This window comes from Gymnogyps californianus, chromosome 8 (genome assembly GCF_018139145.2).
Source record: "Gymnogyps californianus isolate 813 chromosome 8, ASM1813914v2, whole genome shotgun sequence".
Taxonomy (NCBI): domain Eukaryota; kingdom Metazoa; phylum Chordata; class Aves; order Accipitriformes; family Cathartidae; genus Gymnogyps; species Gymnogyps californianus.
The window spans coordinates 18,032,925-18,058,131 of NC_059478.1; the positions used below are offsets into that span (position 1 = coordinate 18,032,925).

The following is a 25,207-nucleotide window of genomic DNA, read 5'->3' on the forward strand; positions in this document are numbered from 1 at the left end:
TTGTCAGGTGTTACGGCCGGGTCGCGCCTCAGACCAAAGGCAGCCGTCGCGGAGCGGGGCCGGCGCCCTCCATTCCGTTGCCCGTAGGAGGCCGCGGAGCCCGCCGGCTCCCGCAAACCGTGGACGCCGGCCCTCCCCTGGGGCGGTGCTAAGAAAGGTCCGGCCGGCGCGGCTGAGGGGCGCTGATCGCGCGGCGCTGGCGGGGCGCTGTGGCAGCGCCTCGGCCCCTCCGCTGCCGCCATTTTGCGCGGTAGTGGCGAGAGGCGCGGTTGGGGAGGTGGGAGCGACTCTGTCAGGTTCCTTCCTCAGTCGAGGGAGGAGGGCGGGAGAGGGAGCCTGACTGTGAGGGGGGGCTTAGGGTCTCGCAGGAACGGGGAAGGAGCGTTCTGAGGTGGGGATGCCCTGTGCCCCTTCAGGGCACCCGGTCCACAGCTGGGAGCGAGCAGTTGCAGCTTGTTTGGGTCGGCACCCCTGAAGGTTGTGACCTTCACTTTGGGCCCCCTGGGGAGAGCACAGAGGTGAAATACAGAGGTCTGAGGAAAGGATTTGGTTTTAGGAGGGAGGTGAAAAGCAAAGGGGCTTCAAAACTGAGCAAACCCCCTTGTGGCCTGCAGTGTTTGTAGTAAGTCTGTAGTAAGCTGTTTCTTAAAGCAGATACGTGAGAGGTCTTTGCTTACACGATTTGGCAGACATCTGTAAGTGTGAATCAACGGTCTGTGCTGCTCCTGCAAAGACCTACTCATCTCCCTCATGCTGCCACCTTGAGTATGCATTTTCCCTGTGCTATCAAACAGCATTGAGAGTATGGAAAAGACCCTTTGGTTCATGTCCATCTTGGAGACATGTTTTCCACTTTTTTTTTTTCTTTCTTTTTTATTCCTTTAAAGTTCTGAGAGACTTTTCACTATTTTTTGGCTGGGGATTTTGAGGGGGATGTCCCAGCTGACAGCGAGCAGGTGGGTGAATGGAGAACTGTGTAAAGGAGTGTTGTGCCAGGGTTTTCCAGTCTCTTAGAATGACTATGACATCTCCTATCATTTTTATTTACATTGTAAAGCAATTGGAATTAATGGAGCCAGTGAAAGAATAAATGACATATAGAGAGCGGGGGCCTGAAGGGCTTGGGAGATTAAATATTGTGTATAACAAAGACTGCTCAAGGATGGGAATCATAAATCCAAATTATTTAAATGGAAGTTGCATAATCCTAGATTGATGATTCCCCACCTGAGGTATGAGAACCATTTCATATTGGTGTGCTGTGTTTGCAGCTCCTTGGAGCTGATGGAGTGGTGGTTATTCAGTTGGATAAGCACTTAACACAGATAATTACTACTTGAATAGCAACACCTTGGTAGTATTCCTGATAGATGCTTTCTGCTGCTGCTACTGATACCCAAGCCTGGGAACTCCTGCTTTACATTACTGACATTAAAAGCATATGAAAGCATGGTGGCAAAATTAACCAGCTTTGTTAGATTTATTAGTGTGAAGGAAAAAGTTGCAAAACTTGGTGGTGGGGAAGTGGCAGAAATTGACAGAAGTGGTGTTGCAAACTTACTCTGAAAAGGAGTGTAAAAGGGGCATTGACAGATTTCTTGTTTGAAGTTTTATCTTTTTCACTGTGTTCACAGACAGTTTTGATTACATGCTCTGTATTCTGCTGGTACTGTGAAATGTTTTCTCTTTTAAATTTGAAACATTTCTCTGGAATATTTGAAGTTTTACAGCTTCTGTGGAAGAAAAATATTTTTAAAATTTTTGATTACAGCTGACAGTATACAGTAATTAAGTAAACCTGAATGCTGTTTGCAAAGCACTCTAAAAGATTTTTTTCATATGTTACTAATGAGGTGCTGGAGAACAAAAGAAGTGTCGCCGTTGGTTTATCTCTATAGGTAAAGAAGATAGCTTTGCTTTGTTATTTTATCATCAGATTTGGCTTTTCTTGAGTTTTTTAAACTCTGTTGAAGTTGATTTGGTATTTTACCATTTGTTACAGTGAATCTAAGATTTTTGACTCATAAGATCCTTTCTGTGGTATTCTTTTGGTGAGATCTTTGCTTTTTAAAGTTGTCCTTTAGCAAAATTAAGAGCTGTGGAACTTCTCAACACAAACACATAAAGAAAACATGTCTAATGCCTAGAGTTGGTGCTAAATGAAAATCATCTAAATTAACTGGAGTATTTTTAAAACTAGTGTATATGATAAATAATTTAGAAATAATCTTTGGTCCTGATGTTTCAGAACAAACCTGTTAACAGCGTTAAGGAGTTGGGCCCATTCTCCAATTATCCAGGTAAGCAATTTGCATGTAGGTTAAAAAAAATCTGATTTGCTTGTAAATTAAAATAATTGTTGGGTTTTTTAGATAATAGAATCATTTTATTTTGTAAAAATTGACAGAATCTGATCATAAGAGAGAAAATATTTTTCCATCAGAACAGAAACAATCTGAGAAAAAAATATATAGTCTGCAGTTCTATAAAAGGATCTTAGCATTATTCTTAGAAATTAAATAATTTAACATAAACTTTGTCTGGATCTTCACTCTTACCCACTTCTTCCCTCCTGATGTGTCATAGTAATGTAAATGTAAGCTTTCTGTTGCTTTTAGAGGTTCAATTCTAGTAATTTCAGTTTCACGGTTCCTTGTGCTGCCTTTTGCAGATTAAGAGACTTCACATTTGATCTAAAAATGTTCAACTCTGCAGACATGGTCTTTTCATTGGATAATTTATTTTATGAAAGACCAGATACAAGACAAAGGTAAATCTTTATTGTTAAATATATATAATTGTTTTCCAAATTTTTCCACACTCTGAATCATTTTACAGCAGGATTTTTTTTTTTTTTTGTAACTCCCTTTTCTGTCTACCAATAGATATGTGGGGCTAGAAATTTCCAGGTTCATAACTCATACTTTGAAATGTTTTTCCAAGCACACTGAAGTTTGAATGATGCAGATGTATCTTAGGGCTATAAGAAATATAGGTTAGCAGAAGTTTTGCCTCTTAAATTTTCTGTGATTAAAAATCACACGAATTGAAGAATAAGAGTATTTTTTAGCAGGAGAAGCAGTGGGTTATTTCTGATTAGTGATTTTGAGCTAGATGTTGTGGAGGGTGCTTAAAGAATGCTTTTACCTTACATTTGTGTGTTAAAAATAGGTATCTAGAAAATGAAGAGCCTAAGATTTGGTGTATTGCACCTGCTCCATCTATTGCTGAAATTCCAGCTGCAGAGGAGTTACAGAGGGAACTGGAAAAAAACACAGCCAACACTCATATGGGTAAAATATCATAGAATAGAATCATTTAGGTTGGAAAAGACCTGTAAGATCATCAAGTCCAACCGTAAACCCAACACTGCCAAGTCCCACTAAACCATAATATTTGACATTCATTTTTGAATGACTTAACAAATAATTAGCTTGACAGATAATTCCTCGTCTCTCTTCTAATGCTGTGAAATATGAAATATTCTAGGTATGCAAATATAGACCAAGAATGTATTTTAGTCGAGAGTAATGGTCTTATATATCTTTGGAGTATTAGCCATCCTCTTTGGACATATAGAGGCTACAAGTTTACTGTGCAGAAGTGGGCAAGGTAAGAAGTATGATCAAAATTTCAGCTGCTCCACATTGTTCCATGAAGCATCTTAACACAGTGGGAGGCAGCTGTAAGAGCATAATGCAACACATGGATCTGATGACCTGTCTCCCAGCCAAGGAACAGAGAGTTTATATGAACCTAACTTTCTTCTTCCCTTTTGGGCCTTTTTTCAAATTGCTATTCAGGAGGCCAAATTTGAATCTGGCCATTGATTGCTGCTAAGTGGAGTATTCCTTCCATCTAGATGTTCAGGATCACCTTAAAGAAATCTATTTTAAAGAATTTGATTGCTTTATCTCTGTCAACTGGATTTCTGCATTTCTTAGGTGCTGTGCTGATTTATGATATTCTCTATTTAGGAATTATGTTGTTAAGACAGAAGGGTCATCTTTCTACTTTATGCAAGAGCAATTCCATTAAGAACTACTCATTCAAATAAGCTTTCTGGTGTTTGTAGAATTAGAACTGTTGGGGTTATGTCACAAACAGGCCATTGTAATTTTAAGTTTCTAGATGGATAACACTGAAATTAATAGGCTGTGGAATAGAGCTGTTCTGTAATCTTGGTGCATTTAATTGCTTATTTCTGCTCTTGTCTTCCTTTCGCTGACAGCAATGCTTGTATGGTCAGCCAGATCAGGACACCGATCCTACTGAGAACTAGCCCTGCAAAATGTGATAATTAACCAAGATGACTATGAAACCAGCCTGTCACCGACATGATTATGAATTTTGACTGTTGAGATTGCAGGGTTTATCTCACAGCTGTTTGTAGTAGGAACTTCAAGCTTGGTCATTGTGTCATTTTTTTTTGAAAGACTGTCTTTATTCTGGGACAGAGTGAAGAGTTTCTGTATTTCAAACTACTTTGTAGTTCTGAGGAATAGTTTTGCTCCATTACTTTGTATAGGAAGCACAGAAAGTGACCCTATTTTTATAACTCTTTGACAACAGGTGCATTGCATTCATCAGCATGAGTCACAAAATATACACTAAAGTTCTTGCAATAAGATAGAAATATCAGTTCGTATAATATATGTGAACTTGGCTTATTCTGTATGGAAGGTGTTTAATAAAATGACTATGAATAGGAATATGAATATTAATAGAAATAATAATTTATTGGTTTTGTAGGAGGGAGAAAGTACCAGAAGTTTATACAACAATGTAAGAGTAACACTGAGGAAGTAAATGGTAAATCACCAGCACCTGTTCATTTTGGCATAGCCTCTGAAAAAGAAGTGCTCCAATTAAGTGTAGTAGAAAGAGAGAAAATTAGTTCTCGGTGTGAAAGTCTGAAAATGGTTTCATTGTTTCTTTCTTCTGACCAAGATAAATCTAAAACAGAAACAGGGGTTTCTCAGCAACCTGGTGCAAATTTTTCACAAAATAAAATATTAAGTGATTTTCCAGAAAACAGTGATGATGAGAGTGTCCGTTCAACACTAAGAAAAAGGTATGTGTCTAGTCAATTCTGATAATTTATCAGCTGTCAGAATCATATTATTATTTTAGATACATTTGTTAAACACAGAGTTTTGGATCCTTCAATTGAAGGTACTTTAACAGGGCTCCAGACACTAACTCTTTTCAGTATAAGGAAAAAAAATGCTTCCTTTTGGCAATATTTTAGTACTGTAATTAAATGTGTCCTCAGCTCAGCCTCTTTTATGTGAAAAGTAAGGATGAGGTTTGTTGCTTCAGTTTTAAGGAAATTGTTAGATAACTGTTTTTTCAAAATACTATTTTGAGTTCTTTTTCCACATGATAGAGAGCAAGAAGGCTAAGATCACTTGCTTTTCAGAGCAGAGGTCAGCCAGCCAGGTATACCTTGGGCAGTTCTCAACACAATTTCAGTGCTGCCTGGGAGGAGAGGTTTTACAGATAAACTCCTCTTCTGTGCCCAGCTCTTCTCATTCCTCAGAACCTGTATGTCTCTATTGTTTTTAATTATGCAGAGATGGACAGTTAATCTGCTAGTGGGATTCAGAGCCCATCTGGACAGGCAGTTTATTCTTTCCGGTTCTTTCTGGAATGAAAGTAAAGTTAAAATGTATCTTGAAAGGAGTCGTCTTCGGGTAGAAGAGTGTCAGGTCAAATAAAGTTAGATACAAACTTTTTTTATGATTGTATCTTGCTGATTCTACTTCTAATAAAAACATACATATTTTTAAAATATTAGAGAAACTGTAACATTACAACAAACTAACAAAAATCCTGGATCTTTTGCAGCTTATTTAAAATGTCTGGTTATACGTACAAAAATACAGAATTTAAGGATAGTTCTATGGATGTGAAAGAAATTGATACTTACTTAAATACAAGTGAAAACATGAAAGAAGTGAGAAAAGAAAGTTTATGGAGAAATAATCATCATGCTCCAATAACTAAAGACTCAGATTTTACTCTGCATAGGGTAAATGATGGGGACATTGCATCTAAAAATGAAGTTAAAATGAAATCATTTTGTAATGCTTCAGAGATTCTGGATATGACAGGTAATTATTATTACTCTATTTCAAGAAAAATAGGCCACTGTCTGTCTTTGGTATATTATAATAATGGATATCCATGATCTGAGGTAGAATGAAGAATATTTTCCCACCAGCTCAAGGTGAGATAATTGGCTAAACTTGATAGAAGATATTGCAATTCTATGGAACTTAATTGCATGAGCTGGGTAAACAATTTATGAAGAGGAGTCACATTTTCCAAAGTGCCAAGTCATGTAAACCTTTTTGAAAATGTCACTTCAAATCAGTCCCCTAAACAATTTGAAAAAGAGCAGCCTCGTCCCTTCATGTAGTAAATAGTCTCATCTTCATTTGAAACCGGGAATTGAAAATGGAATGTTTATTTGTGATGTGGCTCATACTTACATCTTTGTAGAAATAGATTTTAAATAGGAAAAATCTGGAAAATGGAGGAAAGTGGTGAGAATTTTGATGAAATGATAAAATACTTGTTTTATAAATTATTTTTGGTTTTTTAATAGTTTTTAAATACATGTGGCTTATTGCTAGATTTTAAGCTTTTTGGGACAGGGACTCATGGCATCTGTGGAATGTACCTTGTGTAACTGCTACAGAAATACAGAATAGAAAAATAGTTCTGGCAGAAAATTGTAGGGCAGAGCTGTGGCTTAGGATGGGATTTGGAGGCTGGTCAGGAATGGAAAATGTGATTCCTGTCTGATTGCCTTCTGAGCAACAGTGACTAGATTTGTGGATGAGGGGAGAGCCATGGATGTCATTTACTTCGACTTCAGCAAGGCTATTCACAGACTCATAGAATGGTTGAGAAACACTGTCTTCCACAACAGTCTTGTGTCCAAGTTAGGACATTAGGAATGGATGGACAGCTGCATGGGTAGAAAAAATGGTTGGATGGTCGGGCTCAGAGGGTAGTGGTTAATGGGTCCCACTCTGCCCACATGCCTGCCACAAGTGGAGTACTGCAGGGGTCTGTCCTGGAGGAGGGGGCTGCCAGAGAGGGATGTCATGAAATTCAGCAGAAACAAATGCAAAATCCTGCCCCAGGGAAGGAGAGGAACCCCTGGGGTTCCCCTGGGATGGACTGGCTGGGGGCAGCTCTACAGAAGAGTGCTTGGGGTCTGGCAAACAGCTCGCTGAACATGAGCAGTGCGCCCCAGCAGTAATGAAGGCCAACAGCATCCTGGGCTTTATTAACAGGAACAAAGCCAAGAAGTTGAGAGAAGTGATTATCCCCTTCTTGGCACTTTTGAGACCACGTCTAGATACTACATCAAGTTTTGAGCCTCTGGTACAGGCAAGACGTCCTTAAACTGGAGTGAGTTCAGCAAAGGGCCGCTAGGATGGTCCTTTCAAATGATGAGCTTGTGACCTTCCTGTCCTACCCTGTCAGCTCCTTCTGTATCGCCTGGACCTTCTTACAGCTTTGCAGCTCCTCACAGAACACACAGCTTGGGGTCAGGAGGATATTTTTCATGGTTATTGGTTGAAAACAAATCTGGTTTTATAAATTTACTACTTTTATTTCTTTAGGAACTACAGGAAGAAAATTGGAAGTTTTGAGGGCTGTTACAGAAATACGTATCCTTCTATTTGCTGTATTTGTTTTACTGATTTTATTACAATGCTTTTATGTTTACAAAATTATACTGTTTAATTTGTAGCCTTAGGAACTCATGCATTACACTGTAATAGTTTTGATTTGTAACGTAATGCTGGGAATCAAATGATGAATAGGTGTTTACCCTTTGGACTTCCAAAGCTGGAATGAAAATAGGACAACTTATAGATCATTCATTGCTAAGCATATTTATTCTTATTTCAAACATTCGAATTTTATCCTCAAAACTGTTTATTTTTAAAATGTAAAATTTTTAGTTTGCATAATATATATTTCAGGCCAGATTTTATATGCAAAGACACATATACTCATATATCCCCATACACTTTAAGTAAAGGAAAAGTGAATTAGTATTTAGGCTTACTAGGAAAACTGAATCTTACTTTTTGTACCATTTTATCAGGAGAAAAAAAACTTCACATGTTCCTTATAGATCTGTATTTATGTTGTAGTGTGCATACGGTATATTTCCATTCTTTAAGCAGATTTTTACAGTAATTTTCCTTCTTCTTGCCCTTGCCTTGAACCCATAATATAATTAACCATCCATCTATATCTGTGAAACTTTTTTTTTGCTTTTTTACACTATCTTTTCAATATTTTGTTTCTAGTAACCTGTCAAATGGTAGGTTAAATATCAGGAACAGGAAATGTCTAAATTTAGGCAACTTAAATTCATGTGAATAGCTTTAAGAGGTGTCATAATTTCCAAAATGAGTAAGGACTCAGTTGTTCTGATGTTGTTAATTATAGATAGTCAATGTTCTGCATTTTGAAAATAGACCAGTTTAGAGAGGTAATTTTAGAGAAGTCTTTTTAAAAAAAATCCTTATTTTCTTTAGTCTAATATTAACTTGCTTATCTTTACCTATTTTTTAATGTATATATTTAACTACTTTTATTTCTTGTTTTACTCCTTTTTCTTTTCCTCTTTATTTAATCTTTTAATGTAACATCAATCTGAGGCCTCAGCAGCTCATTGTTCTTGTTATTGTTGGTGTTAATGTCTGACTGTGTGTGCATCCTCAGCCTGATTGGATGGTTAGTTAGTCTGCTTGTGTGGCTTCAATGCAAGTCCAGACAAGGATCAACTCACTCATTTGGATTTGTAATGTAACAATACTCTCTTTTCTCTTACTCATATTTTAGATAAGAATGTTGTTGTCTGAAGAATACACAATATTAGCAATTGAAAATATCTTTAAAACCACTGTCAGCACTAAGAGATCGTAGGTGAATTTCTTTGCTACTGTTATGATTGGACATACAATATTATGCTAATTAATTTGAGTTATATTACAAATATAATGTGACCATTGACACTTTAGATATGCTAACAGCAGTGCTTTGCTTGCTCTTCTGTCTGGTGTGCAGTGTAGAATAAAGCTTTTGTCCCTTGCAGTTTCACATTCCATAATTGTATGCCATTCCATGAAGCCTATGCCAGGGAGCAGGTTCTTGATTATTGGTATAGTCCTGAGATCTCTCAAATAGATAGTGGGTTTTTTGGTGAAGTGGAATATATAGCACACCAAGAATCTAAATAAAGCTACTAAATCATTTAATAGGTTACTTTTTGATAATTTTTTACAAGCCTGTATCAGTGAAAGATTGTTGCATGTCTTAAGTTTGCATTTAAATTACAAGAAAGAGATGCATTTACAGTTCTAAAATAAATTTTATAGTTTTCACGCAATTGTTTTCAATTCCTTAATACTGTCAAGCGACCCAATTTAGAAGTATTTTTAAGGAGTTCCCATATTTTAACTATGCACAGTCTAAAGCTTTGGATGATGTAAGTATGAAATGTTGGCTGCAGCTGCAAGTAGTACTTTGTAGATAAATTTAAATGATACCTTGATATTCAGAACTTAAAAGGGGTTAGAAAACTCCAATATATCTAGAACCTGTTCCTGGAATAATTGAGCAGGGTTGTGCTTAGCTGGGAGAAGAGACCAGAAGAACGTTAAAAAATGTTTTTCTCAGTTTTAAGTACATTTGTGTGAAGATGTGAATTACATGTGTATTTATGCATACAGCTTAGTAATATTTCTTTAATGATTTTCACAGGAAGATTAAGAAAAGTAGAACTTCAGAGAAGGTTGTCCTTTTGGAGAAGTGATGTTTGTCCATGCCTTTTTATCAACTATGCTCTTTCTAGAAAACCCAAAACTTATTTTGAAAGCAACCAATTTGAGAAAGATTGTATTATACGTATTGCAGAGAGGAGATACAAGTTCCATCAGAGTCTTCAACAGAGCATTTGAAATTTTTATTCAACTCTAGGGGAAATCCCAGTGTCATTCACAAACGTTTCTAAGCATATTTTTTAAGCTACTTTTGATTTTGCAAATGTTTTTGTTTGAATTTCTTATCCACTAAGTCATGTTTTATAAAGAGAAGATTTTAAGAATGGTGCTTATGTGAGCAGAATAATCTTGTATTTAAATTATATGAGGAGCTGTATTTTTGCTTTTTTTCTTACATTTCTACTTTTATGCATAGATTTGGGGTATTTTTCCTCAATTCCAAATTTGTGTTTATTTTCTGATGAAAGTTATACATCATATTGGCCTGTAAAATAATCTTGTGTGACTCTTTGTTCCTAGAATAATGGAAAACCGCAGCTGTAAGCAAGATTTATTTTCATGAAAGTTGCAGAAACAGAGTTCTCAGGGCAATAGTTTAAAAAAAAAAAAAAATTTTTTTTTTTTTTTTTTGAATGGCTCTTGTATTGGTACTCCTAAATATAAACTTGTTTGTAACGTACCAGGAAGGACAAGGCTTGCTTATCGCTCATGTATAAGACATGACATGTTGTTAAAAAATTAAGAGAAATTGGCATATTAAAAAGATAATGGTCTTGGTTTGGTTTTTTTTTAATTGGTTAAGCTTGCAAAATTCAACTTGGTAGCAACTCTGTGGTTCCAAGAAATGAGTTGTAAGCATTCAACTTGGTAGAATTTCTCTGGTTGATTCACAGTGAATGTTACAAAGGATTATTTAACAAAAATCAGGGAAAACTGTGTATTCATACAGCATTCATACTGTATTGATTTTTATGAGCATTGGAAAGCTGGGAATGGTAGATGAAGAACACGGGTAATTCTTGCAACTGTTCAGCAGTACTGTCAGTGTCAGTCATTGCTACGGTTATTTATAAATCAAGTACTAGGTGATTCCCATTCATCCTTGTGAGCTCCCAACAGTCATAGAATAGTTTTAGAGCATTAACAGCTAGCAGGAAAGGAAAAAAGAATGAGAATAGTAGAATCCATGAGGAGTTGGGAGGGAAGGAAGGAAATGAAGCTGCACAGAGCGTGCTGCATGGAGGGAGGATGGGCGAGTGACATTGCGGAGGAGGAAGGAGGGTAGAGTCACCCTGGTCAGAGGAAAATGAGGGAACCTGACATGGAAATACCTGGCTTCTGAGATGGTGGAGGATAGAATGTGAGGGAAGGAAGGAGAGAAGCATGGTCATACAAAACCTGCTTTCATCCTTATTGAAAACTTAACGTTCTATTAAAATGATACGCGTTCACAATGTTGGAATTTTGAATGCAGATTGAGTTACAGAAGGAAAACAAATTGCACTTTGAATTTGAGCACAAAATACCTCTTTCTGATGAGCCTACGTTTGGTTGCAGTTGGACATTGGCAGTGATTCTGTATTAATGTCATCTAAGGCTAGATGCTGGGTTTTTTGTTTGTCGCAGAATGGTAGACTTCATTACATAATAATGTTAGATGAACAGTATCTCATTTACATTTCTGTGGCAGATGTGTAGCAGATGTTCTTTTGCTGTAACTTAAAGTTCACATCTAATACAAAATGTTTTAGAGGACTGCATATATTAATGTAATAATAATTTCCTTGTATCGTTTTCCCCTAGATGGAATGTATGAATAGGTACAATGGATAGCTGTGTTATATTTACTACTTTGCAATTCTTTCCTAGCTTCTTTATACAGATAGGAATTTTGTGATTTGTGCTCCAACTGGCTCTGGAAAAACTGTGATGTTCGAGCTAGCTATTACCAGATTACTCATGGAAGCCCCACTGCCTTGGTTAAATATTAAAGTTGTTTACAGTAAGTATTATGCAGCTTTAAACATTTTGGTGACAGCAGTAGAAAATGTCATTCTGTAAATGTGGAGATCTGGAGTGAGTACTTTCATAATATTGAAATTAAATATGTTAAGAAATTGTGACCTACCTCATTCTTTAAAAAGTTGTTTCTTTTAGGGTTTGTTTATTTGTGATACCATTGTAACTATTATTAGTATTTAACAGCACTGTGTAATTGTAGTGTTCAGCATTGCCTATGCAAATAAAAATTAAAAAAATCTTGTAAAGAGTTTGTCCTCTAAGAAGGCAAGATGTACATGAAAAGGAAAGAAGGAAGCAAAGGAAACTAAAACAAATTCTTAGTGGCAGAGCCAGAAATCATGCAGTATCTTTTGTATGACTGTCTGTTGCTCTGAGATGAGGATCAAATTTTCCAATATTCACTTACCTGGCAAGGTTTCATGCTAATTGTTGCTTTCTGTCTATTAGTTCAGAGGCAGCAGAGCTGTGATCTTCATGAGTTGAATTGATCTGTGTAGGAATTAATGAAAATACTTGAAGATAGTCACAACAATTACACTTTTTTTCTTCCCTTCCTGGAGAACTGAGTTCATACCATGTAAATCAGATGAAATTGGTGGGTTTGTCCCAGTTTTAATTCATACAGTGATGTATTTGTCAGTCTTGCTATTAATGGTTAATCTTTATATTTACAAAAGTTTCAGCCTAATTATTTTTTTTAAATTCCAGCGTGTTCAAATTCTTACAATAAAGCTAGTGTTGATTTAGATTTACTGTGTGTTGTAAACAGGTCTTTTATAAACAGGCATGTATTATAGTTTCTCTGTCAGCAGATTGAGGTGGAGCATTTCAGTGTACTGTAATATTTTTGATTGCCGTGGTAGAATTGATACAAATTGGCTGGTTGGAACTTTCAGTAAGGAAGCAGTTGCGTGCTGGTGGAATTCGGTCTGCTGACCTTTCCAGGTTCAACAATGATGGAGAAGGAGACATGTCAGTTTTCTGAATGTTGGAACAGAGGTGTTAATCAGATTATGCACTGCCAGAGCATGCTCTGGTACCTGGTTCATCAGTGGCCCAATGTGTGTGAATTAGCCTGCAGTAGTTGAGTAAATTAGAGTTGTTTCCCAGTAGCTTTAGCACATGCTAAGGACTAAAAGTTCCAGGAGCAATCACTAGCTTCTTGCATTCTTGCATAGCAAAAGATTATTACTTTTGCAATTTTGTGAGTTACTTGCTGGTAGCTTAATCAGTTTTCTGTAGCTAGTGATTTCCCTGCTTTATAGGCCACTGATAACACTTATGAGATTTTACACCTCTTTCTGAAGCAGAAACTGGTTCTTTAAATCTCTTCATCTTAGGGATCACTTGTCAGCTGATACGCAGAAATGGTTCATATTCCAGTGGCTCTAACTAGCCTAGAATGTAATCACTGCAAGATCTATTTTATTACTGCTGTTTTCAGATCATGTGTAAGTCACTTCTTTCACTTGAATCACTGCATTTTCCATATAGATTACCCATCCAATATAGACTTACATGTGTTGCTAGTTTCAGTCCTTGTAGAGAATTACTTCTGATTTCTAGAAATCAACCTCCATCTGCAAAAGTACAGTATGTATCCTCAGGGGAAAAAAAATATGAAGAAATAGATTGTTTTATGGGTCTGTTCATGAGGACCAGCATCAGAACTGCTGCCTGCCGTGTTAGCTGCTTGGTATGACCCTGACTACACCTAACCGTACATTTGGTTTAGATAGATTTTGATTTCTTCTGGTGTTCTATCTCTTGCTCATGGATGGTTTCTCATTTATAACCCCTCTTCTCTCTGAATACAGAGTGCTCAAATCATTCTGAACTGGAAAAAGGTTGGTATTTGTATCATCTTCCATTAGAAAAGATGTATTTCCTGTGGTTTCTTCCCTCTGTGAGAAAACCTTTCATAGCTGAATGTTTGTTTCTGTGTGGGATTCACAAAAAAATCAGGATTAAGAGAGGGCATAAATAACCTTAATTAAAGGGTTCTGTTTCTGATTGCTGATAGGGAAGAACTGGGGCCCAAAGCTCAACATTGATCTGTGCACATGGAATAGAATAAAGAGGATAATAATACCAGTTACAAATTTTATGGTTCTGGGAGCAAAGCTGAAAATTAGGGAAACTAAATTCAAGAAGACATCTTAAAAATGTATGCATTTAGCATCTTTAGCAATACAGTTGAAGATTTGGTTTTCCTGATATAAATCTGGTTATTTTGTGTTATTTTTAGTGGCTCCAATAAAAGCTCTATGCAATCAGCGTTTTGATGATTGGAAAGAAAAATTTGGACCTATAGGACTCAGCTGCAAGGAACTGACAGGAGATACAGTGATGGATGATTTATTTGAAATACATCATGCTCACATTATTATCACTACACCTGTAGGTTTCAATCCCAATTCTTACAAAAACCTAGAATAAGCAGACATTAGTAGTCTACTAGTTGTATGCTACTAGGACTGCTCCTTTTTTTTTTTTTTTTTTTTTGGTAATAAGTAGTAATTTTATTATCCTTATGCTTTCCTGCACACTGCTGTGCATACTATTAGTTCATATAAACAACAGTTAGTAACATAATAATGTACCAGATGAAACATACATGGCATTAGCTTGAATTAATTTAACTGATTTTATTTAAAGATTTATTAAAGTTTAGGCATGTCTGCTTGTACTGTACTTCTGGCATATGTTGGCCTTTAAAACATCTTTCACCTTCTGTTGTTGTTTTGTTGTGTTGTTTTTTTCTCCTAGGAAAAATGGGATAGCATGACTAGAAGGTGGAGAGACAACTCTATAGTCCAGCTTGTACGACTGTTTCTCATTGATGAGGTAAGAAAATTAATGTTTTATATGCACTGGTTTTGTTCTTGAAGATAAAAGGACACTTAGAAAATATAACATTTATTTAACACATGTATAGATTGTAACTGGAGAAATATTTAGCAAATCTTTTAAAATTCCTAATAGGTGCATGTTATAAAGGATGAAAGCCGTGGCGCAACATTAGAGGTTGTAGTCAGTCGGATGAAGACTGTTCAGTCTTCTCTTTCGCGTCTTTTAGAGAATTCTGACACTGTTCCTCCTTTGAGATTTGTAGCTGTTTCTGCAACAATCCCAAATGCTGAAGATGTAAGAGTTACATTTTAACTGTATTTTAATTACTGTAGTTGTATTTTATAAAATTTACCTGGAGTTATAAATTCAGATTGATAACAAAGTTGTCATTTTGAAGCTGTCAGCTGAAGACAGCTGTGAGGTTGAGGTTAATGTAACAAATGACCTACAACCATATGGAGCCATCAGCCAAGTATGGACATGCTTCAGTCTTAGATTTCTGTTTGTGATTTTTGTCTCTAAGTACAAATCACAACAGACTTGAGATTTCAGTCCGAATTATATTGGTCCTGTAGAAAGCAGAATTTCACCTGTGATTTTAATGATAAAAGCAATGTCAAATGTGTTAATAGTTTACATGTGACAAAAGCTAAGTTAATTATTGTGTGATGCAGTTAGAGCAGACCATGATTAAAAGCAGAAATTTATTGTTTCCATTCTATTTCTTCTTTTTTAAAGATTGCAGAATGGCTTTCAGATAGTAAGATGCCTGCTGTATGTCTGAAAATAGATGAGGATCAACGACCAGTGAAGCTACGCAAAATTGTTCTTGGTTTTCCTTGCAATGACAATCAGACAGAATTCAAATTTGACTTAACTCTTAACTACAAGATAGCTAGTATTATACAAACATACTCGGAACAAAAACCAGCACTTGTGGTACAACAGCTATTTTTTCATCACATTTGAAATTGTTTCTTTCTTAAAAGTGTTGATTCAAAAAAATCTTTTCTTATTTATAGTTTTGTGCCACAAGAAAAGGAGTACAACAGGCTGCTTCTGTTCTTGCAAAAGATGCGAAATTTCTACTGAGTATAGAACAGAAACAAAGGTATTTTTATATTTGAGTTGTTAATAAGTGTTTGTGTGTTTTAGTAAACCTGTGACATCTGTGAAGAAAGCTGTTGAGCTAATACAATTTCTAGTAGAGGAGTGTCTGCAACAAAATCATTGTCACAGTTGACATTCTTTTTGGTAAATTGGCACTCTTTGGAAGTTTTATTTGCTTCTTAGATTTTTAGGGTACTTTTCACAAACATTAAGTTGTTTCTAAAAGCTGCTTTCTAAACATACAAATGTTAATTCCTATAGACCTATAAGGCCTTGTAGTGCAAAGATTAAGCGTATGAATAGTTGAATTGGATGTGGTCTTACTAGTGTTTAAAGTTAAGCCATAAGAAGTCTTTGCATTATCAGATACCTTTAATAAATACAACCCTGACCCATATTAATTATTGTTTACTTCAAGATTGCCTAGTCATGGCAGCTGCAGAAGCTACTTCCTGATTTTGGACCTCAAACATGGTCTTCTTTGCCATATGTGAACAACACATCTAGATTGTAGGTCATGACTTGGAAAGATGACTGGGCTGGAAAGGCTGCAAGAGCTGCCACAGAGAGTCAGTTTGTTCCCTTTGTGAAGATGGGAAAGGTGGTGGTTGAAAATATCCAGAGAATGTATATTTAAAAAGTTATTTTAAGACTATGTCCTTTTGATAGTCTAACATGTAGTTGAAAACTAAGAAGATCCTTAAAAATCACAAATGCAGTAGAACTATGGGAAAGTATGTAAAAAATGTACATGTCAAGGAATAAATCTTGCAATCTTTAGTGGGGTAATCGTGTATCTAGTTTCATGTGAAGCTTTATTTTTGCATTTTAAAAACATACTTGTGTCTTTGTGTATTCCACTTACATTAGTGAATATGTTTTGTGATTTTGAAGTTTGGGGGTTTTTTTGGTTTTTTTTTTTTGTGTTGCATAGATTACAGAGGTCTGCAAATTCATTGAAAGATTCCAAACTGAGAGGTAAATACAACCTACTACTACTCTACTCTGTGAAATGAATACTTGCTTGAGTAAACTTAGTCAAGTGATGGATATAATTATTTCATTATCAGATCTTTTAATGTATGGTGTGGCTTATCATCATGCGGGTATGGAGATATCTGACAGAAAAATAATTGAAGGAGCTTTTACTGTAGGAGACTTACCAGTACTTTGTAAGTAATTTTAACTCTGAAAGTCAAAATGTTATTAATGTATCCTGAGAAGATTACAGTTTGGAAGTGGTAATATTTTATGATTCTATAGTTTGTTTAATCTTTGGAATTACTTTGCGAAATCCAAATAAAGATGTGTTTGTGTTTCACACGCACTTTTACCCTGTGAGTATACATACACACTGTTACTAAAGACCATAGAACTCTTCTTCTTTTCAGTATACATGGAGGTCATCCTCCCTCATATGTCTATTTGGTCTGGCCATGTCCATTTCCTTTTCATATCACTGAGCCATCCTGTTGAGGTGGAACTCTCTGCTAGTGTCTTTCCTCAGAGTTCACATGATGTTTCTTTGTTTGTGTCCTTTGCAGCAGTGGCTTCCCTGAAGGTAATCTTTTACTTTTATGCTTCTTAGATGGGCAGGATACTATTTTCAAACTCCTATGCAAGGTGTTTTGACTGATGAGGAGGTTCCTAAGAAATATTCCATTTACTGTTACCTGAAATGAGAAGGTATCTGTTTGAGACATGATGATCTCCTCTCATCCAGGCTTTCTTTTTCTGTAAGAAAGATTCAGACCCTGTGGGGAATTGTCTGTGTGTTCAAATACAACACTGAAAGATTCGTGGATTTTTTTCTTTCCTGTACAATGGTCGTGACTCACTATGAAAATTTAAGGTAGATACCCTCACTGTGATCTGACAACCTTGCTAAAGTTGCAATGTCCATGGTACTAAAAAGTCTCTGCATCCTTGCAATCTACTGTACGTTGGCTGCCTGGTGCACTGTGTATGGCTTTGCCAACTGCGGTGCCATTTCTGAAATCTCAGGAGACTGTGGTTCTACACTTGCGCTTTGCAAAAATAACTTTGAGACCCTGTGCCACAGCTGAGCACAATGTGAAAGTACATATGCACTACCAGTGAAAGAATGTAAAATTGCTTATTGGTACTTAAGTCCTTTGAAATTTGTAGTTTGTATGAATATTTCGGAATCATCCGAGATACTAGAATTACATTCCTACAACTGAGGGGAAACTGAAAGAGTATGGGGCATATCCCACTTTGTATGTCTGAGCACGATGTGAGGTAGGATTTTAACACACCTTTCAGAGATATTGCAAAGGGGAAGAATTCTTTGGTCTTGAAATAGAGTGTATATATATTCACAGTGTGTGTGTGTGTATACATATATATACACACACATACATGGACTGAAGCTCTGATTGCACTGGTAAGTAACCTTTCTTTGCAACTTTTTTATAGTTATGTCATTTTGCTTTGACAAATTTCCCATTTTGCATACCATCACAATATGAAAGACAAGAATATTCTCACACGATGGTGTAGTTATGCCTTTGGTTTAGATTGGATTCTTCTTTCCTGATGCACCTATAATTACTAATTTTAGTTCTCCTTTCATTTCAAAAAAGAACTGGAAAATTCATTAATACTTTGTTTTCCTAGTGGAATAGTTATATCAGTTGGCCTGTATAGCTGGCTTTCCATGTTCAGTTCCTGCCACCCCATATATTCGTTAGAGAAAGTGAATTAGAAAACACGTGTGAGATAATTTGCCACAAACTTGACTGGTGTTTTCCATGTGAGAGTGTGCATTGGTAAAGTATTGTGGTAGTATTGGTGGTGATTCTGGTTTGGTACCATGGATATAAACAATGCTAATGACAGATGACTTAACAAAATTTATCTTAAAGTTATTGATCACTACAAAGCAAGATGAAGTCATGGCTGTATTCAGATATCTATCCATGAAGAAATATGAATGTTTCTTCAGTGTGCGTGTGTGTTATATTGAAGATGGACTGGATTCTGGATTATCTCCAAATGTTAATGAATGTTTAAATAAAAATATCTGGGATGTAATTTGTTAAAGAATACTTTACAATAAACAAGTGCTGATGATCAGATACCAGAAATTGTTATGCAAATACATATCTGTAATCTACGTCTAATTTGTGGTGCAGAACACCCACTGACTTCACTAGAAAGTAAGCGCTCTTAGGAATCAAGAGTTAGTCACTTATTTGCTGCTTGTTTAATGTCTGCCAGACATTTCAATGGTGTTCCTCTTGTGATCAATGTACTTTAATCTGATGTAGTTACTACTAGCACCTTAGCTATGGGAGTCAATCTACCTGCGCATCTGGTGGTTATAAAATCCACAATGCACTATGTTGGAGGAGTGTTCCAAGAGTACAGTGAAACTGATATTCTGCAAATGATTGGGAGAGCAGGAAGGCCTCAAGTAAGTTAATGCTGTATTATATTGATGCTATCTATTGGCGGATCAGTAGAAACTATTCTTGGCAAAGAAACTACAATGCCAACAATTTTACTGCAGCATTTGGGTTAAAGGGTTGTTATAAATAGTTAAATTACTCCTGGGTAACTTCTTAATTGAGAAAGAAATCTGTATGCTTTTGTATTGTCCACTAAAAAGTACTGCTTTACCTTTCTGTGGAAAGAGATCTAAAGATTACATTTGGGTTGTGTAACGAGTGGGGATTAGAGAAAAAGTAGGAAGCTGGCACACCACTTACAAATTGCATGATAAAAATTCTGGAATATTGAATAGTATAGAGAGCAATGTGCTTTTGTTCTCATAACATCAGAACAGGGAAACATCTAATTAAGTTAGAAGCGGAGTGGAGGGGGAGGGTCAGAAACACTGCCTTCAAAAAGCTATAATTCATTTTGCTTCCACAAGAGGTTGCTGATGCCAAGAATGCTATGTTTTAGAAAGGGTTTAGACATTGCTTTGGTTGTAAAAAGGAAGGGGGAGGGGATTTAAAAGTGGTTATTTTAATTATACCTCTTTAAAGTCTCCACATCATTTATGTTAAATCTTACACTTTTAAGTCTTTTAATTTTTAGAAATACAGATAAAACCTAATACAGGAGATAGCTCACCCCACATCTGTCTCCAGAGGCTGTTTATATTAGCCACTGTGGTGTGTTGTGTACGTGACAGTATTTTATCTCAACCTAAGATCTAAACTAGTATGGAAATTCCGATATTCCTAACTTTCTTAACTGATTGGGGGTTTTTTTGCTAGAGATTGTAATTCAGTAAGATTTTTAAAATTGTGACTCAGAATCCTAAGCCACTTTAACTTACTGAGTCAAGACTTGAAATATTTACCAAGATCTGCCTTTCAGTATTACATACACTAATCTGATCTAAAAAATGCAAAAGTCGGGAAACTTCTTGTACAAAAACCAATAAATCAGTTTAACAGTATTTTTTCCATTACAGAACAAAATAATCTAAGTGAAGTGGCTTAAGAGTAGATAATGAAGATTATTTAAAAAATTACTGTAAAAGGCTTGACTGTTCATTCAAGACTTGCTAATGTTTGGGGATTACTAATGAGAATTTGTGTCAGTAAATTATTTTCTGTGGTTGTGGTTAGGAATCCTTTACTTACCTGTGGACCTTGTAAGGAGGTCAGTAACAGTTCACATTTGTGTTGTTTCTCGACATGTCTCTGTTATATGTACATTAGCACATATAGGCTGATACACTGACCTGCCTGCCAGCAGTGGCTACAATCCCGAGTCCTGCTTGCCACCCAGATGAGTTAGAACTTGCCTTTAAGTTAGAGAGGCCTTGGCATTCAACAGCCATTTCAACAAGGATTTTAAGAAAACAGTTTTAATGGTTTCAACAGATATGTGATGCATGTTTAACTGGAATTTTTTTGCAAAGACCTAGAGAGCAGTTTGTTTGTGGTTTATTTTTCAGTTTGACATTACAGCTACAGCAGTTATTATGACTCGTTGGAGTACAAGGGAGAAGTATATACAGATGTTAAATGGTGCTGATATAATAGAGAGCAGGTAACTAAGTATTTTTTATAAGACTATATAGATGGTAGTAATGTTTCATAGTTTCTACAGATTGTGGTTTTTTAGGTGGGTTTTGGGGTGGTTTTTTAGTCTATTTAGAAGAAATTTAAGAAAAAATTAAGGAAAACCAAATCAAGCTGTTCAGAAGTCAACAGCCTCTGTTTTATCAGCTAAAAACATCTTTAGAACATCTTAAACTTAACAAAAAAACAATAGTTGTAGATTCCTGCTGGAAAACTGAAGGAACTGAAATAGTACATATTGCAAAGACAAAAAGCAAGAATTGAACCCGGATTGTGTCTCTGAGTTTTTAGATGATAGAGTCTGGAAAATACCAGACTACAGAATTCACTTGATGTGAACAGAATATCAAGAGAAATATGTAGGAAAGTTAAGACATTAAAGGGTAAAACAGGAAATTTTGCTAATATAACGTTAAGGTTTAATTTTTCAAGTATATTCAAAATATTAACACCATGCTGTAACTTTTATATGTATGTAGCTTTGTTTTCTAAATAATTGTGAAACTTTACAGTTGACAGAGTTTTTTTGGTTTTGCTTGCTGGACATTAAGCCATAGTAAACAAATTACGTTGTTGATTATTTACATATTCTTTACTGTTTTCTATTGATTTCACTGATTAAAGTGAACAGTTGACAGTAAAAAACCACAGAAAATTGTTGTGGTTTTGAGGAAGGGATTTGTTTTGGTTTTTTCCCAAAAAATAGTTTTAGCACTTTTTGTACTCCTAACTGGTAAATGTACTTACCCTTTTTTTTGTTTGTTTTCCCCCCCCTAGCTTGCACAGGCATCTTGTTGAGCACTTAAATGCAGAAATAGTGCTACATACTGTCACAGATGTCACTGTAGCTTTGGAATGGATACGATCAACATTCTTGTACATTAGAGCCTTAAAAAATCCAGCTCATTATGGTTTGGTTTTTTTCTTTAATTGATCTGAATTATGACACTAGGATGTGTTAGATCCATATTATTTGTTTCTTTTGTTTTCTTATGGACTACTATTTCATAAGGGGTTGAAAACAAGATGTGTAATATGGCCTGTAACATTTTTAGGAACAACAGTTTCAGTTGCTTTAATATAAGTAATAGGAGTTTCAGCATGGTATAACATTTAAAAACTGTGAAGAAGCCATTTACAGCTTCATAATGATCTACTTCTTTTGATCTTAATACACTGGACCATGTATTAACGCAGTATCAAGCCATAATGTACTTTTCAGCACTGAATATGTAATCTGCTGCTAAGAAAAAAAAATCTGTCTAATATTTCATAGTTTTTCTAAAACGAAATTTCAATAATCTTAATGCTGGTGTCTTCAATTTGTCTTGTCCAGAACAGCCTCTGGGTCCCCAGCCCTGACCATATCTTTGTTCCTGGCCACTTGCTCTACACCTGATTATTAAGTCATTGGGCACCTGCTGGAGACAATTTTTTTTAAGGATTTATAGATGGGACTGGAACATAGTACATCTAGTACTTGAATGGATGTTACAATTTAAGTGGCTTCCTGTATTCTGAAATAGGAAAAGTCTACATATGAAGTTGCTAACTGACATTTCTGCAAGTTTTAGGACTCTGATATTTTACACGGGAATATCTGCAGCTTTTGCCTTTGCACATCTGTTCTAACAGCCACTTCTTGATACTTACATACTTAGACTATGTAAGGCTTTTGACTTGTCCCCAGTATAAGAAATATTTACAAATTTTTCATTTTGGGGTGTTTGTCTGGCTCCCAAAAATCAGCAAATCAGTTTTGATGGGTAATGATATGGAGGAGGAAGTATATCATTGTATTAGGTTAAAAAGCCTTTTGTCTTTTCATGAAGGTTTTTCATCTGGATTGGATAAAATTGGAATTGAAGCAAAATTACAAGGTAAGTGGCTTTTAAGCTTTTTTCAGTAAAATGTTACCTTTTAGGGCAGGTTCATCCATGTTTATTATATATCTCCATTAATTTCAATAGATCCATTCACAGAACATATGTAATTTACTATGTTGTACTATTTATTTTATTTATTTAACTTTTGAAACACTATCAGTACATTTTGACTGGTGGAGAAGCTTTTCTTGTATAGAGGAAAAAAATTAAATGCCTTTACCTACCTCATCTCCATATACATACTCAGAAATATGGAGCAGAGCACTTTAATTTTGATTACTTGTCATTCTTCCTAATTTCCCTTTGATTGATCTCATTTGCTTTCATTAATTTCTGTTACTATACTTTCAAAAAAGCCGTTTTCAGAAATTGTCATCTTCCCTTCATCATAAATTTAGCCTTGAAAACAAAGGATGTAAAATGTAAACATCTTCACCTTGTTCAGAAACAGTTTAAAATTGCATGATTATAGCATGTTAGGCAGCAATAATAAAGAGCAGGTGGAGAGAGAGAACACTGTTGTTTATGATGGATATTTTTGCATTGGTCATTCAAAAATGCATAAATAATGTGAAAAAGGAATTTTAGAGAACTCCAGAGTGTGGCAGATCTTGTCCAGTGATGGACTCAGTGAACTGGAGGATAGGAGCAAATCTTAAATTCTGTATTTTTGTACAGGTAAGTTACAGTACTCATATTGTATAGGTTTGCTACTCAGACATCTGGACTGGTATGATCAGAGAATTCCACTCTCTGACCATGACATTTTGCATTGGAGATGTACATTCTAGTGTATTGTTTGCTTGTTACCTGAAATTTGGCCCTTATGGATTAAATTACTCATTTTGCTTAGGGCTGTCAAGGGAAGACTTGCAGTCTTTCAAAGATTTATGTGCATTAAGCATTCCATACAATGTCAGTCATATCTCAGATGTATAGATTCAGTAGATCCTCTTAAGAATTATTTTGCTATTTTAATTCCAAATTTAGTTTTAGAATTTGCATATGAATAGCAATAGCAAAGAACTAAGAGAATGCAAATACATAATTAAGAAATTGCACTTGGTCTTCAAGTGAGAGTAATGTGAGAATGAGGCATCCAACTTTACAGATAAAAAAAAATCAGCAACACCACATTTTTTCTGTAATACTGTAAAAATTACTGGAAGACTACTTTTAAGAGGCTTTTTTTGCTAAGACTTGAATTATTGATTTTTTTTTTAAATACTCCTTTTTAGTTATTTACAATTCCATCAGAAAACATACAGCTGACTAAATAGTTTGGGAATCAGTGCCTCTCATCTTTAAATATGGAAATACCATACAACTCTTTTTTAATTTATTTCTTTTAATGTAGGTTTTCTAGTAGATCCAAAATAAGTATATTAATAAAAGACTTGCTAAGATTGTAAATGGAGTTCTGCAAATCTACAAATGCAGGTTTTTCTCTTCAGTGAGTCCTCACGTCCATCATAATTCTGTATATTTGTATACTAGGCCATTTGGAGTTTAAATATCTGGAGGGGGGCCTGGTACATGAAAACATAGACTGATATATGCCCTGAAATTTGTAGAGTCAATACTTGGACTCTACTTACACATTTATTAAATTTTACACAACTCTGTAGAAAAATTTGTGATTGATGTTGGGCTTGGTGGAACTATGCTGAGGCTGTTTATGGTGTAAGGGTTTCAAGGACCCATCTCCAGGAATACAAGTAGTATATACACTACTGCTTGAAGTCTCCAAATATGAGAGACATTGACTGTGACTTGCAGATAGGAAAAAACCGAGTACTTATCGGTAAGAAAAGTTACCTAGTTCATATGCTCATTCAGTTGTTTTCTACCTTTTCCTGTCTTTTAGATCAGGACATTTCTATTTTTGGCATGTAGGTTGAAAGGAATGGAGGGAGTGAAGCATGTTACTACCTAAATAAGCCTTTATGGGAGAAGGCATGGTTTGAAACCACCTCTACAGACAGTGCTAGGGTGGAAGGCTTCACTTACAAACGGTTTTTAGATGTGGATTATATTTCCTTGAAGTGCTCTGATCTTAAAAAGAACTTTTTTTTTAAGTTCTTACAGAAACTAGCTCCTTCTCCCTGCACACATGAAATATTTTGTAGTAATTTATATAGTTAGTTATGTTTTCATACATTTCATGTGCAATGTGAATGATTTCTGGTTGCTATGGTGGTGTGGTTTAACCCCAGCCAGCAACTAAGCATCACACAGCAGCTTGTTCACTCCCCCCCAGTGGGATGGGGGAGAGAATCAGAAGGGTAAAAGTGAGAAAACTCGTGGGTTGAGACAAAGACAGTTTAGTAGGTAAAGCAAAAGCCATGCACACAAGCAAAGCAAAACAAGGAATTCATTCACCACTTCCCATCGGCAGGCAGGTGTTCAGCCATCTCCATGAAAGCAGGGCTCCATCATGTGTAACGGT

General features: G+C 35.8%; 1 protein-coding gene across 1 annotated transcript in view; it reads left to right on the forward strand.

Annotated features, from left to right (window-relative positions):
- Positions 1–943: 943 nt before the first annotated feature.
- The window catches only part of HFM1 (helicase for meiosis 1), a 43,117-nt gene continuing 18,853 nt past the window's right edge, over positions 944–25,207 (forward strand). Inside the window, exons 1-21 of the mRNA XM_050901343.1 lie at positions 944–956; positions 1,854–1,898; positions 2,249–2,300; positions 2,672–2,770; positions 3,172–3,293; positions 4,753–5,074; positions 5,851–6,116; positions 7,644–7,691; positions 9,456–9,526; positions 11,691–11,823; positions 14,092–14,243; positions 14,613–14,690; positions 14,829–14,990; positions 15,435–15,635; positions 15,719–15,807; positions 16,741–16,784; positions 16,877–16,978; positions 19,100–19,245; positions 20,746–20,840; positions 21,650–21,783; positions 22,705–22,752. Of these exons, the coding sequence (XP_050757300.1) occupies positions 2,700–2,770; positions 3,172–3,293; positions 4,753–5,074; positions 5,851–6,116; positions 7,644–7,691; positions 9,456–9,526; positions 11,691–11,823; positions 14,092–14,243; positions 14,613–14,690; positions 14,829–14,990; positions 15,435–15,635; positions 15,719–15,807; positions 16,741–16,784; positions 16,877–16,978; positions 19,100–19,245; positions 20,746–20,840; positions 21,650–21,783; positions 22,705–22,752 (2,284 nt within the window). The 5' untranslated portion in view covers positions 944–956; positions 1,854–1,898; positions 2,249–2,300; positions 2,672–2,699. The remainder of the gene's footprint in view (positions 957–1,853; positions 1,899–2,248; positions 2,301–2,671; positions 2,771–3,171; positions 3,294–4,752; positions 5,075–5,850; positions 6,117–7,643; positions 7,692–9,455; positions 9,527–11,690; positions 11,824–14,091; positions 14,244–14,612; positions 14,691–14,828; positions 14,991–15,434; positions 15,636–15,718; positions 15,808–16,740; positions 16,785–16,876; positions 16,979–19,099; positions 19,246–20,745; positions 20,841–21,649; positions 21,784–22,704; positions 22,753–25,207) is intronic.